This window comes from Oncorhynchus kisutch, linkage group LG12 (genome assembly GCF_002021735.2).
Source record: "Oncorhynchus kisutch isolate 150728-3 linkage group LG12, Okis_V2, whole genome shotgun sequence".
Lineage (NCBI taxonomy): Eukaryota > Metazoa > Chordata > Actinopteri > Salmoniformes > Salmonidae > Oncorhynchus > Oncorhynchus kisutch.
In genome coordinates, this window is record NC_034185.2 from 3,777,661 (window position 1) to 3,794,778 (window position 17,118).

At 45.0% G+C, this 17,118-nt stretch overlaps 1 protein-coding gene across 1 annotated transcript; it reads left to right on the forward strand.

The window, feature by feature from the left end:
* Nucleotides 1-8,534: 8,534 nt before the first annotated feature.
* Nucleotides 8,535-10,709, forward strand: LOC109883174 (transcription factor 21). Its single transcript, XM_020475216.2, has 2 exons — nt 8,535-9,152; nt 10,192-10,709. Exons 1-2 carry the CDS (start codon nt 8,571-8,573, stop codon nt 10,279-10,281), a joined length of 672 nt encoding a protein of 223 aa, XP_020330805.1. The 5' UTR covers nt 8,535-8,570; the 3' UTR covers nt 10,282-10,709.
* Nucleotides 10,710-17,118: the final 6,409 nt, after the last annotated feature.

Here is a 17,118-nt window from a genome sequence, read left to right on the forward strand (position 1 = left end):
TATAGGGATTGGTTGAATATGTCCGTAAACACACCGGCCAGCTGGTCTGCGCATGCTCTGAGGGCGCGGCTGGGGATGCCGTCTGGGCCTGCAGCCTTGCGAGGGTTAACACGTTTAAATGTCTTACTCACTTCGGCTGCAGTGAAGGAGAGACCGCATGTTTTCGTTGCAGGCCGTGTCAGTGGCACTATATTGTCCTCAAAGCGGGCAAAAAAGTTGTTTAGTCTGCCTGGGAGCAAGACATCCTGGTCCGTGACTGGGCTGGGTTTCTTCCTGTAGTCCGTGATTGACTGTAGACCCTGCCACATGCCTCTTGTGTCTGAGCCGTTGAATTGAGATTCTACTTTGTCTCTGTACTGGCGCTTAGCTTGTTTGATAGCCTTGCGGAGGGAATAGCTGCGCTGTTTGTATTCAGTCATTTTACCAGACACCTTGCCCTGATTAAAAGCAGTGGTTCACGCCTTCAGTTCCACACGAATGCTGCCATCAATCCACGGTTTCTGGTTGGGGAATGTTTTAATCGTTGCTATGGGAACGACATCTTCAACGCACGTTCTAATGAACTCGCACACCGAATCAGCGTATTCGTCAATGTTGTTGGCTGACGCAATACGAAACATCTCCCAGTCCACGTGATGGAAGCAGTCTTGGAGTGTGGAGTCAGCTTGGTCGGACCAGCGTTGGACAGACCTCAGCGTGGGAGCTTCTTGTTTTAGTTTCTGTCTGTAGGCAGGGATCAACAAAATGGAGTCGTGGTCAGCTTTTCCGAAAGGGGGGCGGGGCAGGGCCTTATATGCGTCGCGGAAGTTAGAGTAACAATGATCCAGGGTCTTTCCACCCCTGGTTGCGCAATCGATATGCTGATAAAATTTAGGGAGTCTTGTTTTCAGATTAGCCTTGTTAAAATCCCCAGCTACAATGAATGCAGCCTCCGGATAAATCGTTTCCAGTTTGCAGAGAGTTAAATAAAGTTCGTTCAGAGCCATCGATGTGTCTGCTTGGGGGGGGATATATACGGCTGTGATTATAATCGAAGAGAATTCTCTTGGTAGATAATGCGGTCTACATTTGATTGTGAGGAATTCTAAATCAGGTGAACAGAAGGATTTGAGTTCCTGTATGTTTCTTTCATCACACCATGTCACGTTGGCCATAAGGCATACGCCCCCGCCCCTCTTCTTACCAGAAAGATGTTCGTTTCTGTCCGCGCGATGCGTGGAGAAACCCGCTGGCTGCACCGCTTCGGATTGCGTCTCTCCAGTGAGCCACGTTTCCGTGAAACAGAGAACGTTACAGTCTCTGATGTCCCTCTGGAATGCTACCCTTGCTCGGATTTCATCAACCTTGTTGTCAAGAGACTGGACATTGGCAAGAAGAATGCTAGGGAGTGGTGCACGATGTGCCCGTCTCCGGAGTCTGACCAGAAGACCGCTTCGTTTCCCTCTTTTTCTGAGTCGTTTTTTTGGGTCGCTGCATGGGAACCATCCCGTGGCGCTGGTTGTAAGGCAGAACACAGGATCCGCATCGCGAAAAACATATTCTTGGTCGTACTGGTGGTGAGTTGGCGCTGATCTTATATTCAGTAGTTCTTCTCGGCTGTATGTGATGAAACCTAAGATGACCTGGGGTACTAGTGTAAGAAATAACACGTAAAAAAACAAAAAACTGCATAGTTTCCTAGGAACGCGAAGCGAGGCGGCCATCTCTGTCGGCGCCGGAAGTGTAGTTATAGCTAGGCAACAACACCTGTAGTAGACTACACAGCATGTAGTTATAGCTAGGCAACAACACCTGTAGTAGACTACACAGCATGTAGTTATAGCTAGGCAACAACACCTGTAGTAGACTACACAGCATGTAGTTATAGCTAGGCAACAACACCTGTAGTAGACTACACAGCATGTAGTTATAGCTAGGCAACAACACCTGTAGTAGACTACACAGCATGTAGTTATAGCTAGGCAACAACACCTGTAGTAGACTACACAGCATGTAGTTATAGCTAGGCAACAACACCTGTAGTAGACTACACAGCATGTAGTTATAGCTAGGCAACAACACCTGTAGTAGACTACACAGCATGTAGTTATAGCTAGGCAACAACACCTGTAGTAGACTACAAAGCATGTACGTTCTGGGGAATTTACTATAACCTAGTAATAATAATTATAATAATTATAAAAAATATAATCTATATTTGACTATTAAACTTTGAATTCAATTTCGAAGTTATCGAAATGTCCACTTTTCCTATTTTAATGCAAACGGGAAATAAGCCAATCAAGGAGACAGGCCTTCGCTGATGTGACACGCATCGAATCCATTTGAAATGTACTTTATTCATTTTCAATTTCTCCATATTGTAGTGGACATTTATTTTACTAACAAAATGTTTAACATATTTTCTTAAGTAAAAAAAAATTAATACTGTATTTATATTAAAAGTAGCACATAGTTCATTCAGGTTCAATCCTAAATATTTCATATTAAACATAATAAACATAATGTTCAGTCATATCATTCTGGGAAGTGTATGCTTTTATTTATGCCTAATCTAATCATTGATAAGATCTGACAATAGAGAGATACAGGGGAAGTGTTTATACATTTTCGTTTATTGGTTCTCGTGTTGGCTTTTGTGGTTGTGCTGTATAGGCCCAGGCTAGGCCCAGGCTATACCCAGGGGCACCATATGGGGGGGGGTAGGACGATTTTAAGGACCTGTGACTGACAGAGGCCCTAAAAAATTATTAGAACATTAGGTTAATCATTTAATATTGAAGAAAAATGGTACCTATCATCAACCTAGCCTTAAAGGAAGAGATTCCGGCTCTTAGAGATGGATGGGAGTCTCTCCTGTCTGAGGCAACACTGATTGCAATGCAAATGGCTGTTGCACCTCAATTTATCAAGGAACACAGCCGCCAGAGGAAAAGGAAGATATTCCATGATGAGACCTCTGAAGAGGAGACGGCTCAGGACAGTGCAGCAACGGTGTTCCAGAACACAGTGTTTTTTACTGCTATGGACGACATCATAAGTGACCTGGACACCAGGTTCCAGAACACAGTGTTTTTATTGCTATGGATTACATCATAAGTGACCTGGACACTAGGTTCCAGAACACAGTGTTTTACTGCTATGGATGACATCATAAGTGACCTGGACACTAGGTTCCAGAACACAGTGTTTTACTGCTATGGATGACATCATAAGTGACCTGGACACTAGGTTCCAGAACACAGTGTTTTACTGCTATGGATTACATCATAAGTGACCTGGACACTAGGTTCCAGAACACAGTGTTTTTACTGCTATGGATGACATCATAAGTGACCTGGACACCAGGTTCCAGAACACAGTGTTTTACTGCTATGGACGACATCATAAGTGACCTGAACACTGTATATACTGACCCTTCCCCTCCTAACTTGTCCCCTCTTGGTCTCCTGAACACTGTATATGCTGACACTTCCCCTCCTAACCTGTCCCCTCTTGGTCTCCTGCACACTGTATATGCTGACTCTCTCCCCTCCTAACCTGCCCCCTCTTGGTCTCCTGAACACTGTATATGCTGTCACTTTCCCTCCTAACCTGTCCCTTCTTGGTCTCCTGCACACTGTATATGCTGTCACTTTCCCTCCTAACCTGTCCCTTCTTGGTCTCCTGCACACTGTATATGCTGTCACTTTCCCTCCTAACCTGCCCCCTCTTGGTCTCCTGCACACTGTATATGCTGTCACTTTCCCTCCTAACCTGTCCCCTCTTGGTCTCCTGAACACTGTATATGCTGTCACTTTCCCTCCTAACCTGCCCCCTCTTGGTCTCCTGCACACTGTATATGCTGTCACTTTCCCTCCTAACCTGCCCCCTCTTGGTCTCCTGAACACTGTATATGCTGTCACTTTCCCTCCTAACCTGCCCCCTCTTGGTCTCCTGCACACTGTATATGCTGTCACTTTCCCTCCTAACCTGTCCCCTCTTGGTCTCCTGCACACTGTATATGCTGTCACTTTCCCTCCTAACCTGCCCCCTCTTGGTCTCCTGCACACTGTATATGCTGTCACTTTCCCTCCTAACCTGTCCCCTCTTGGTCTCCTGAACACTGTATATGCTGTCACTTTCCCTCCTAACCTGTCCCCTCTTGGTCTCCTGCACACTGTATATGCTGTCACTTTCCCTCCTAACCTGCCCCCTCTTGGTCTCCTGCACACTGTATATGCTGTCACTTTCCCTCCTAACCTGTCCCCTCTTGGTCTCCTGAACACTGTATATGCTGTCACTTTCCCTCCTAACCTGCCCCCTCTTGGTCTCCTGAACACTGTATATGCTGTCACTTTCCCTCCTAACCTGTCCCTTCTTGGTCTCCTGAACACTGTATATGCTGTCACTTTCCCTCCTAACCTGTCCCCTCTTGGTCTCCTGCACACTGTATATGCTGTCACTTTCCCTCCTAACCTGTCCCCTCTTGGTCTCCTGAACACTGTATATGCTGTCACTTTCCCTCCTAACCTGCCCCCTCTTGGTCTCCTGCACACTGTATATGCTGTCACTTTCCCTCCTAACCTGTCCCCTCTTGGTCTCCTGCACACTGTATATGCTGTCACTTTCCCTCCTAACCTGTCCCCTCTTGGTCTCCTGAACACTGTATATGCTGTCACTTTCCCTCCTAACCTGTCCCCTCTTGGTCTCCTGAACACTGTATATGCTGTCACTTTCCCTCCTAACCTGCCCCCTCTTGGTCTCCTGCACACTGTATATGCTGTCACTTTCCCTCCTAACCTGTCCCCTCTTGGTCTCCTGCACACTGTATATGCTGTCACTTTCCCTCCTAACCTGTCCCCTCTTGGTCTCCTGAACACTGTATATGCTGTCACTTTCCCTCCTAACCTGTCCCCTCTTGGTCTCCTGAACACTGTATATGCTGTCACTTTCCCTCCTAACCTGTCCCCTCTTGGTCTCCTGCACACTGTATATGCTGTCACTTTCCCTCCTAACCTGTCCCCTCTTGGTCTCCTGAACACTGTATATGCTGTCACTTTCCCTCCTAACCTGTCCCCTCTTGGTCTCCTGAATGTAATTTGTAAGATGCAGCTGCAAAGCATTCGTGGAGAGGTAAAGTATACTTGGAGAGGTAAAGCATACTTGGAGAGGTAAAGCATACTTGGAGAGGTAAAGCATACTTGGAGAGGTAAAGCATACTTGGAGAGGTAAAGCATACTTGGAGAGGAACAGCATTCTTGGAGAGGAACAGCATTCTTGGAGAGGAACAGCATTCTTGGAGAGGAACAGCATACTTGGAGAGGAACAGCATTCTTGGAGAGGTAAAGTATACTTGGAGAGGTAAAGCATACTTGGAGAGGTAAAGCATACTTGGAGAGGTAAAGCATACTTGGAGAGGTAAAGCATACTTGGAGAGGTAAAGCATACTTGGAGAGGTAAAGCATTCTTGGAGAGGTAAAGCATACTTGGAGAGGTAAAGTATACTTGGAGAGGTAAAGCATACTTGGAGAAGTGTGCATTACTTTACATTTATTTTGCCTGTGACTGTTGCTGGTGGCGAGAGAGCTTTCAGTAAGCTAAAACTGATAAACAACTATTTCAGGTCCACTATGTCCCAGGACAGGCTTTGCAGTCTTGTCATGCTGTTCATTGAAAGTCAGTTAACGAGAAAGCTGGACTTCAAAGACTTGATCAGTGACTTTGCTAGCAAGAAGGCTCGGCGCTGGGCTCTTGGTGAGTAGGCTGAGCGAGGGCCAGTGATATCTGTTAAATGGCATGGCTATGGATATTGGATCACTACACACATGATGCCCACAGGCTGAGAACAAGACTGAGAACAGACTGAGAACAAGACTGAGAACAGACTGAGAACAAGACTGAGAACAGACTGAGAACAAGACTGAGAACAAGACTGAGAACAGGCTGAGAACTAGACTGAGAACAAGACTGAGAACAAGACTGAGAACAAGACTGAGAACAGACTGAGAACAGACTGAGAACAAGACTGAGAACAAGACTGAGAACAGGCTGAGAACAAGACTGAGAACAAGACTGGGAACAAGACTGAGAACAAGACTGAGAACAGACTGAGAACAAGACTGAGAACAAGACTGAGAACAGGACTGAGAACAGGACTGAGAACAAGACTGAGAACAAGACTGAGAACAAGACTGAGAACAGGCTGAGAACAGACTGAGAACAAGACTGAGAACAAGACTGAGAACAAGACTGAGAACAAGACTAAGAACAGGCTGAGAACAGACTGAGAACAGGCTGAGAACAAGACTGAGAACAAGACTGAGAACAAGACTGAGAACAAGACTGAGAACAAGACTGAGAACAGGCTGAGAACAAGACTGAGAACAAGACTGAGAACAAGACTGAGAACAAGACTGAGAACAGACTGAGAACAAGACTGAGAACAAGACTGAGAACAGGCTGAGAACAAGACTGAGAACAAGACTGAGAACAAGACTGGGAACAGACTGAGAACAAGACAGAACGACTGAGAACAAGACTGAGAACGACTGAGAACAGACTGAGAACAAGACTGAGAACAAGACTGAGAACAGACTGAGAACAAAACTCAGAACAGACTGAGAACAAGACTGAGAACAAGACTGAGAACAGATTGAGAACAAGACTGAGAACAGACTGAGAACAGACTGAGAACAAGACTGAGAACAAGACTGAGAACAGGAATGAGAACAGGACTGAGAACAGACTGAGAACAAGACTGAGAACAGACTGAGAACAAGACTGAGAACAGGACTGAGAACAAGACTGAGAACAGACTGAGAACAGACTGAGAACAAGACTGAGAACAAGACTGAGAACAGGACTGAGAACAGGACTGAGAACAGACTGAGAACAAGACTGAGAACAAGACTGAGAACAGACTGAGAACAAGACTGAGAACAGGACTGAGAACAAGACTGAGAACAAGACTGAGAACAAGACTGAGAACAGACTGAGAACAAGACTGAGAACAGGACTGAGAACAAGACTGAGAACAAGACTGAGAACAGACTGAGAACAAGACTGAGAACAGACTGAGAACAGACTGAGAACAAGACTGAGAACAAGACTGAGAACAAGACTGAGAACAGACTGAGAACAAAACTCAGAACAGACTGAGAACAAGACTGAGAACAGACTGAGAACAAGACTGAGAACAAGACTGAGAACAAGACTGAGAACAAGACTGAGAACAGGCTGAGAACAAGACTGAGAACAAGACTGAGAACAAGACTGAGAACAAGACTGAGAACAAGACTGAGAACAAGACTGAGAACAAGACTGAGAACAGGCTGAGAACAAGACTGAGAACAAGACTGAGAACAAGACTGAGAACAAGACTGAGACCAAGACTGAGAACAGGCTGAGAACAAGACTGAGAACAAGACTGAGAACAAGACTGGGAACAGACTGAGAACAAGACAGAACGACTGAGAACAAGACTGAGAACAAGACTGAGAACAAGATATATCTCCAAGTAATGGCTGGATTGACCATAAAACCTGTTGTTCACAATCAAGACCCCAAGTGGAAGAAACCTACTAATTTGACCTCTTGACCTTTCCTCTAGAGCCACCTTCGGGCCTTTTCATTTCCATTTTGTTTTCCATTTCCACTTTCACAGCTGCTTATTGTCTCGTTGGTATGTATACTTAGTTCAGAAATCTGCTTCTGATTTCATTATCTTGTTTGTTATATCATTCTATAGATTATAATGTTCATTTATTTTAATTGAAGAGGTTATAATGTATATTTAAGTTAGATTTATTTTACGATATTTATTCATGATAAGATAATTTCCCATTGAAGATTTTTACCATTAAAATGACATTTAGACAGTAAAATATGGCCTTCATTTCCTATAGAAGTCTGGCATCAAATACTGAATTCCACTGTATGCAGAATGTTGCATGCATGTCTGCACAGCGTTATATTATCACAGCTCACTGGCAGGAAAAATCCTACAGTAAATATTGGGACTACAAGAGAGTTGCAAGCCTGCAAAGGTAGAGTTATTTAAACCTTTGAATGGGTCGATTGGTTCTGGAGGTGTGTGGTTACAGGTAGAGAGTTATTTAAGCCTTTGAATGGGTCGATTGGGTTCTGGAGGTGTGTGGTTACAGGTAGAGAGTTATTTAATAAACATTTGAATGGGTCGATTGGGTTCGAGAGGTGTGTGGTTACAGCAATTGCGCAGGGTTGGTGTGGCCTTTGATGGTGGGGCCCAATGAGATATCTTTTCAAGGGGCCCAAAATCCCTGGCGGCTCCCCTGGTTATACCCATGCAGATTGTCCTTTGTTTTTAAATGATCCAAAAGTTATGTTTTGCCTCTTTCTATCGGCTGCTTATGAATAGCTGGCATAAAATAAATGTTTTTTAAAACAGACCCAGTTATTTCACGATAGCGTCCACAATGTTGGAGTTAGAGACGTGTAGAAATGTTCATCCCTCCCCTTGGCTCCCCTTCCCTCGCGGTCACGCCCCTGCCCACAGAGATAAATGGTAGGACTGCTTATCGTTTCCTTCACATCCTCTGCCGCTCCGGTTCATGAGCAGCCTGTTGGGTCTTGAGGAGGAGGAGGAGGAGGACACACAACGGGGAGCTCGCTCACCCCAGTCTCCGGCAGTCTTAGTCCGTCCCGTGCCACACTCTGCTGAGGCCACGCGCCCCAACCGACAACCGAAGATGTCCACCGGGTCGCTTAGCGACTTCGACGACGAGGTCCTGGACGGCATCCTGAAGTTCGGCTCTTCCGGTAAAGACTCTGGTACGTCGAACGAGAGCACAGAGGAGAGCTCGAACTGCGAGGGCGGCTCGGCCAACGATAAAGCTGCAGCGGGAAAGAAACGGAAAACAGCGTACAGTAGGAAGAAGGCGCCGAACAGTGTGGCCCACGAGGGGTGCGGCAAACCTGTGCAGAGGAACGCAGCCAACGCACGAGAGCGAGCGAGGATGCGCGTGCTGTCAAAAGCGTTCTCCCGGTTGAAGATGACATTACCGTGGGTCCCACCGGACACCAAGCTCTCCAAACTGGACACGCTGCGCCTTGCCTCGAGCTACATCGCCCATCTACGGCAGATCCTTGCCAACGACAAATACGAGAACGGTTATAAGCACCCCGTCAACCTGGTGAGAAACACACTTCAGCATTTCAAATACATTTTACAAAGACGTTTTTTTTCAAGAAGTCCTTTTTCCATCAGCAGTTGTCACAAAGTGCTTTACTGATACCCGGCCTACTCCAAAGAGCAAGCAAAGCATGGGCAAATGTAGCACAGTGGCTATTGGGGAAAACCCGGAGCCTTAGAATGAAAGAAAACCCTTTACCTACCTTGATAAGCCTACAATTAAAAGAGATCCAAGTTCTCGTCATGAATCAAAACACGTGACATGAGGTGAAGTGTTTCTGACGGTCACTTTAAGGTTGATTGGAGAGGTTTGGATGGGGCTATTTTAATAGGTTTAGGCTTATTGATGGTCCAAAAGACTACATACCATTCGATTGTTTACTCAATATTGTCTGGACAATATAATTCACACAATAATTGACAACAACAAAAACATTCAACAGTATCATTTCACAACAGGGCCTATCCAAACAGAAACAACTGGTATATTTTGGAGAGCTCCATGTTATTTAGCGCCTGGCCTATCCAGTTTAGCCTATCCAGTTTAGCCTATGCAGTTTAGCCTATTCAGTTTAGCCTATTCAGTTTAGCCTATGCAGTTTAGCCTATCCAGTTTAGCCTATCCAGTTTAGCCTATTCAGTTTAGCCTATGCAGTTTAGCCTATTCAGTTTAGCCTATTCAGTTTAGCCTATTCAGTTTAAGCCTATTTAAATGTGGCCTATTCAGTTTAGCTTATTCCCATTTTGCAGGACGTTCAGGCTATGTAAAGAGGTATTGTAATATAAGCTCTCCGTTTTATTTAAATATTCAAGTACGATAATGATGTTTAGAAACATTATGCTGCTTGACAGTCGTCTATTAAAGAGTGGTAGCCCCAGTATTTAGCCTTTACACACATCAGATTAAAACTCCTTATCCATATATATATTTATATATACTGAACCTTACTGTAATATTACTGATGTTATAAAAGTGTTTTAGTAAATATGTTTTGTTAACCTAATAGTGTTGTTCTATTCCTGATCCCCTCTCTCTCCAGACGTGGCCCTTCATGGTCGCCGGTAAACCCGAGAACGATTTGAAAGAGATGCTCAACACCACCCGGTTGTGTGGAACAACTGCCTCGTGATGGAACGGATGGACATGACATGTTCATTAACGTTTTCGTTACCGGGAACGGACTTTTCCAGGTGGACCAGACGTGCATGTCATATCTCCTAAACCAAATATTGAGTGGGAATAACCGGGAGAGTGCGCACTCTCTTGCGGGTTCACCCTACAGAGAAACGGATTTTATACGCCTATTTAAATTGTTTACATGTTGTCTTTGCTGGTTCGAGGACAGGTTGTGCTAAATTTTTGTATTCGGTTTTATACTTTTAAAATGCATTGTATAAAAATGTTGTCATACAAGTGTGTGTGTATATATATAACTTGTTTTTTTACAGGTGAAGTTGTCAGTCACCGATTTGGAAGCGCACATGAAAATGTGTCCGTTATTGTAATCGCCTGATTGTATTTAGGACTAAATAAAATGTATTCATTTTATCGTATAAATTCTCTCATTCAATGTGTGTTAGACTACTAAGAATACAACATTCTACAGGATACATGTTGTTATTGTTGGCTATAGGGTTTTCTCCCTCTGAATCAAACTAACCCGAAGTTATCTCGACCTTTCTCTCAAAAGGAAGGAGCAACAAAGAGCAGAGGAGAGAATATAGAAACGTGCGCGGCTAGAAGGAACCTATTCCGGGTTTTTTATCTCCAAAAGTAAACAATTGATACTTTCTCGATATGCTTGACATTAGATCAACAAACTGCTATCAATTCGAATAAATGATCATTTGGTAACGAAATAAGGGATAATAAGGAATAAATCAAATCTTCGTTTTTACGTTAATGAATGGCCTTAGCAGAGAGGTATGTCGGTTTGAAGTTCATTGTTTAACAGCGGTCTTGAAAGTGGTAAATGTGCGCACAGCGCTTAATCCCGCTCCAGACGCCTTGTTTAATTCACGCGGGTTATGACCGCACTGTTTACACACGGCAGACATATATTTATGCAGCTGGCTTTGGCTCTTTGGAGGAAGGGAGAGAAGCAAGCCATACCCGGGCCGGGAAAGTCCAAGTCACTGTGAAACACACACACACACACACACACACACACTGTCCTGAGCTGCGAACTCGTTGTCCATCAGAGAATTCCTGCCTGTGTTGTGGAGAGCACAGCAGAGGAGTGGAGAGCGGACCGTGGTGTAATAACAAGCGCCTCCATCCATCCATTATAGCTGTGTTATTGTAACGATCCACTGGCGGGATGACCCTCACACAGCCCCGCTGGGACTGACTTTAGACTAAGGAGAGGAGACGTAGGCTACATCAATTAATTGACTGTACTGATCACAGAGACGGGGAATAAAGTCATCATTTATCTTATCCGTTTTATAAATAGGCGCATGGTCTTACATACTAGAATAGAAACAGTGTTCGTTGGTCTTACATACTAGAATAGAAACAGTGTTCGTTGGTCTTACATACTAGAATAGAAACAGTGTTCGTTGGTCTTACATACTAGAATAGAAACAGTGTTCGTTGGTCTTACATACTAGAATAGAAACAGTGTTCGTTGGTCTTACATACTAGAATAGAAACAGTGTTCGTTGGTCTTACATACTAGAATAGAAACAGTGTTCGTTGGTCTTACATACTAGAATAGAAACAGTGTTCGTTGGTGCTTTTATCCATTAAAAATAATTTCGTTTTCCGTGTTAAATGTCCCTGTAACAAAACAAAAAATCAAGAAGAGACATGTAGCCTATATCACGTTATAGTCTGTACGGAAGACGGTAGCCTATATCACGTTATAGTCTGTATGGAAGACGCTACTAAACACAGAATTAGGAAGTCAAATATTCATACTCCTGTATGTACCAGAAAAATATGTATTTCCGTAAATGTTTTCATTTATTTGTTTCAATTTAGTTAGGCCATGTATCATATTATTTAAAAGAGTATAAAGTGTTATTGGATACATTCCATTGTGGGTATTTTCTCACCGTTCTGAAAGTAGATTAGTAAACATAGGCTAACTGTTTACTAAATCATCTGTAATCTAACTACAGTATCAAAACAAGTCCTGTGTAATGACACACAGTACAACACCATTAAAATATAAAATATTAAAATTAAAATATACTGTATTACACTTGAAAAAAAGTAAACGTTACTGTAATCATAATTAATGAGTGGGTGACTGAATGAACGAAATTCTTTGATGGGAGAGGTTTGTATTTCACAGTATTTTACTGTAATTACAAGAGATTGGTGAAAGCAGGTGGCTGCTAGCTAAAGTGTTTACACATGACAGCATATTAATGAATAGATGGTGTTTTATATCACGTCCATTTCTAGAGGCCTTAACAAAGGCTTCCAAACTGGCAGAACAGACCCCCCCCCCCCCCCAAAAAAAACATGGCTGCCACTCCAATCTGTCCCCTATACATTTTACATTAATGTGGCACTGTAATCACATAGGAGTTCAATTGGTACAGCATTCTCACACACGTGTGCAACAAATATAGCCTTTTACAAGGCACTCCTCAAAATATGTTAATGAGCCAGAAACAACAACACCATGCACCCAGTAGTGGTCAACAGGTTTTGGGCTCCAAAGATATGGTAAGGTACTGTATTCTGTGGGGTTAAATTACAGTACATCCGTAAATACACCAATTACTTCCCCCTCTCACTCTCATTTTTTTTTTGTACCTTTATTTAACTGGGCAAATCCGTTAAGAACAAATTCTTATTTACAATGACGGCCTAGGAACAGTGGGTTAACTGTCTTGTTCAGGGGCAGAACAACATATTTTTACCAGCTCAGGGATTCGATCTAGCAAACTTTCATTATGTGGCCATTTGGCACCGAGCCCCATGAAAGCATCCTTCCGACCCAATACATCAGCAGCGCTGTGGCACACCCTCTCCCCTGCCCTCCCCTCTCACCGTCACCCCACCGGAAAGAAAATCAAACTGGCCGCCTGAGAGAGAGTTGGAAGGAGTGGGGTATAGGGAGGAGAGGGGGATTGCGCTGAGCAGGCTGCTCTGGCTAATAGTTGTTGGAGCGCTGCCCAATCGGGATGGGGGAAAAATAATAATCTAATTTAATTAGAGATGTTCGGCGCGTGTATGGTCGGTCGCTCGTAGGCCTACCCTCGTTCCTCTCCTCCCCTCCTTCTCCCATTTTCTCTCTCTTTTGTGAGAACTTGTTTGAGAATATTTGGGAGAGAGACAAAGAATCATCCCATATTTTTATCTATTCTGTAGTGGCCTACTTCAGTAGAAATTCATCATTTCAATTAGCAAACGTCACATTTTTAAAAAGCTAAACAGCGGCGGGATGGGGCTGGATAAATGTAACAAGGACTGACCATCCATGAAATCGAAATTATACTTTTAACCATGTTCTGAAGTTATACAGTGTTTGTTTATAATTACCTTGTTTGTAAACAATGGAGTAAAACACTCATTTATAAACTATATTCTTCAAGAATCATTCATTTAAAAATCTAAAACTGGATATACTAATAGCAGATGGCCCCAATTAGACTACATTCCCTTCTGATTCAGATCAATCCTCAGATCCTCTCAGATGTAGTGTGTGGGCCATGGGGAAAGGCTGGTTTCTGGATGGGGCCTCGCCATCGCTATGAAGCAGTGCTCTACCTAAGAGCGCCCCCTGCTGGTAGACAGTAGGGTGAATATGAACCGGGAACGTGATCACACCTTTAATTCACTATTCAACCAAAAGAGAGCGCTAGAGCATCACCTCCTATCAGACATTTGACTGTTGTCAGTATTCACTTCACAGAGGAGAGAGAGTGGGGTGGGTGGGGGTGAATTAGAGAAACATGTGCTAACCTGACTGGTAGGTAGAGTTGCCAGAGTTACAATCTCTCCCAGTTTAGGCTCTGCTCTCCGGGTAGGTTGCCTCTGGAGACAGGCGGTAGGTTGCCTCTGGAGAAAGGCAGTAGGTTGTCTATGGAGACAGGCGGTAGGTTGCCTCTGGAGAAAGGCAGTAGGTTGTCTATGGAGACAGGCGGTAGGTTGCCTATGGAGACAGGCGGTAGGTTGCCTCTGGAGAAAGGCAGTAGGTTGCCTCTGGAGAAAGGCTGTAGGTTGTCTATGGAGACAGGCGGTAGGTTGCCTATGGAGACAGGAGGTAGGTTGCCTATGGAGACAGGCGGTAGGTTGCCTCTGGAGACAGGCGCTAGGTTGCCTATGGAGACAGGCGGTAGGTTGCCTCTGGAGAAAGGCAGTAGGTTGCCTATGGAGACAGGCGGTAGGTTGCCTCTGGAGAAAGGCAGTAGGTTGTCTATGGAGACAGGCGGTAGGTTGCCTATGGAGACAGGCGCTAGGTTGCCTCTGGAGACAGGCGGTAGGTTGCCTCTGGAGAAAGGCAGTAGGTTGCCTATGGAGACAGGCAGAAGTTTGCCTTTGGAGACAGGCGGTAGGTTGCCTATGGAGACAGGCGGTAGGTTGCCTCTGGAGAAAGGCAGTAGGTTGTCTATGGAGACAGGCGGTAGGTTGCCTATGGAGACAGGCGCTAGGTTGCCTCTGGAGACAGGCGGTAGGTTGCCTCTGGAGAAAGGCAGTAGGTTGTCTATGGAGACAGGCGGTAGGTTGCCTATGGAGACAGGCGCTAGGTTGCCTCTGGAGACAGGCAGTAGGTTGCCTCTGGAGAAAGGCAGTAGGTTGTCTATGGAGACAGGCGGTAGGTTGCCTATGGAGACAGGCGCTAGGTTGCCTATGGAGACAGGCGGTAGGTTGCCTATGGAGACAGGCGGTAGGTTGCCTATGGAGACAGGCAGAAGTTTGCCTTTGGAGACAGGCGGTAGGTTGCCCTTGGAGACAGGCGGTAGGTTGCCTCTGGAGAAAGGCGGTAGGTTGCCTATGGAGACAGGCGGTAGTTTGCCTATGGAGACAGGCGGTAGGTTGCCTATGGAGACAGGCGGTAGGTTGCCTCTGGAGACAGGCGGTAGGTTGCCTATGGAGACAGGCGGTAGTTTGCCTATGGAGACAGGCGGTAGGTTGCCCTTGGAGACAGGCGGTAGGTTGCCTCTGGAGAAAGGCGGTAGGTTGCCTATGGAGACAGGCGGTAGTTTGCCTATGGAGACAGGCGGTAGGTTGCCTATGGAGACAGGCGGTAGGTTGCCTGGAGACAGGCGGTAGGTTGCCTATGGAGACAGGCGGTAGGTTGCCTATGGAGACAGGTGGTAGGTTGCCTATGGAGACAGGCGGTAGGTTGCCTATGGAGAAAGGCGGGTGCGTTGCCCATGGAGACAGGCGGTAGGTTGCCTCTGGAGACAGGCGGTAGGTTGCCTATGGAGACAGGCGGTAGGTTGCCTCTGGAGACAGGCGGTAGGTTGCCTATGGAGACAGGCGGTAGGTTGCCTATGGAGACAGGCGGTAGGTTGCATATGGAGAAAGGCGGTAGGTTGCATATGGAGAAAGGCGGGTGCGTTGCCCATGGAGACAGGCAGCTGCCATGAGCCTCTCCCATGTGTACAATTTGTCTGTCTTTCACATCGGAGTGCTTGACCAATCAGATTCACGGAAGTCACATGTCGCTGGGCCAGGCACAGCCACAGAAATAGAGGACTCATCTTTACAGTCGTATGAAAAAGTTTGGGCACCCCTGACAATTTCCATTTATAAATAATTGGGTGTTTGGATCAGCAATTTCATTTTGATCTATCAAATAACTGATGGACACAGTAATATTTCAGTAGTGAAATGAGGTTTATTGGATTAACAGAAAATGTGCAATATGCATCAAAACTAAATTAGACAGGTGCATAAATTTGGGCACCCCATTTGAAAAATCACATCAATATTTAGTAGAGCCTCCTTTTGCTAAAATAACAGCCTCTAGACGCTTCCCATAGCCTCTAATGAGTGTCTGGATTCTGGATGAAGGTATTTTGGACCATTCCTCCTTACAAAACATTCAGTTAGGTTTGATGGTTGCCGAGCATGGACAGCCCGCTTCAAATCATCCCACAGATTCTCAATGATATTCAGGTCTGGGGACTGGGATGGCCTTTCCAGAACATTGTACTTGTTCCTCTGCATAAATGCCCGGGTAGATTTTGAGCAGTGTTTTGGGTCGTTGTCATTGAAATATCCAGCCCCGGCGTAACTTCAACTTTATGACTGCTTCTTCAACATTATTCCCAAGAATCTGCTGATATTGAGTGGAATCCATGCGACCCTCAACAAGATTCCCAGTACCGGCACTGGCCACAGCCCCACAGAATGATGCTACCCACAGTACAATGGGGGTAGCAAGTGTTTTTCTTGGAACGCTGTGTTCTTTTGCCGCCATGCATAACGTCCCTTATGACCAAATAACTCACTCTTTGTTTCATCAGTCCACAGCACCTTAATCCAAAATGAAGCTGGCTTGTCCAAATGTGCGTTTGCATTACCTCATGGCTAGGATGGTCATCTGAATCAGGGTTAGTTTGGCAGCTATGGTGAAAGAGGAACGATTACGATAGAGGAAACCCAGTCTAGATTTAACTTTAGCCTGCAGCTTTGATATGTGCTGAGAGAAGGACAGTGTACCGTCTAGCCATACTCCCAAGTACTGGTATGAGGTGACAACCTCAACCTCTAAACCCTCAGAGGCAGTAATCACACCTGTGAGGAGAGGGGCATTCTTACCAAACCACATGACATTTGTTTTGGAGGTGTTCAGAACAATGTTAAAGGGCAGAGAACACTTGTGGGAGACTAAGAAAGCTTTGTGGTAAAGTGTTTTAACACAAAATCCAAGTTGGGGCCACAGCTGTGTTGAAGACCATCATCTGCATATAAAATGGACGACGGCTGAATAACTGGTAAGACCTGAAAAGGTTCGCAATTATCAATTTAACCTGACCTGGGAAGAACTTCTGAA

Excerpts from the sequence above, each read along its gene's own strand:
- LOC109883174 (XM_020475216.2), top strand. The coding sequence starts at position 8,571 with ATGAGCAGCCTGTTGGGTCTTGAGGAGGAGGAGGAGGAGGACACACAA. Across the intron at positions 9,153-10,191 it reads ATAAGCACCCCGTCAACCTG|ACGTGGCCCTTCATGGTCGC; the intron begins GTGAGAAACACA and ends CTCTCTCTCCAG.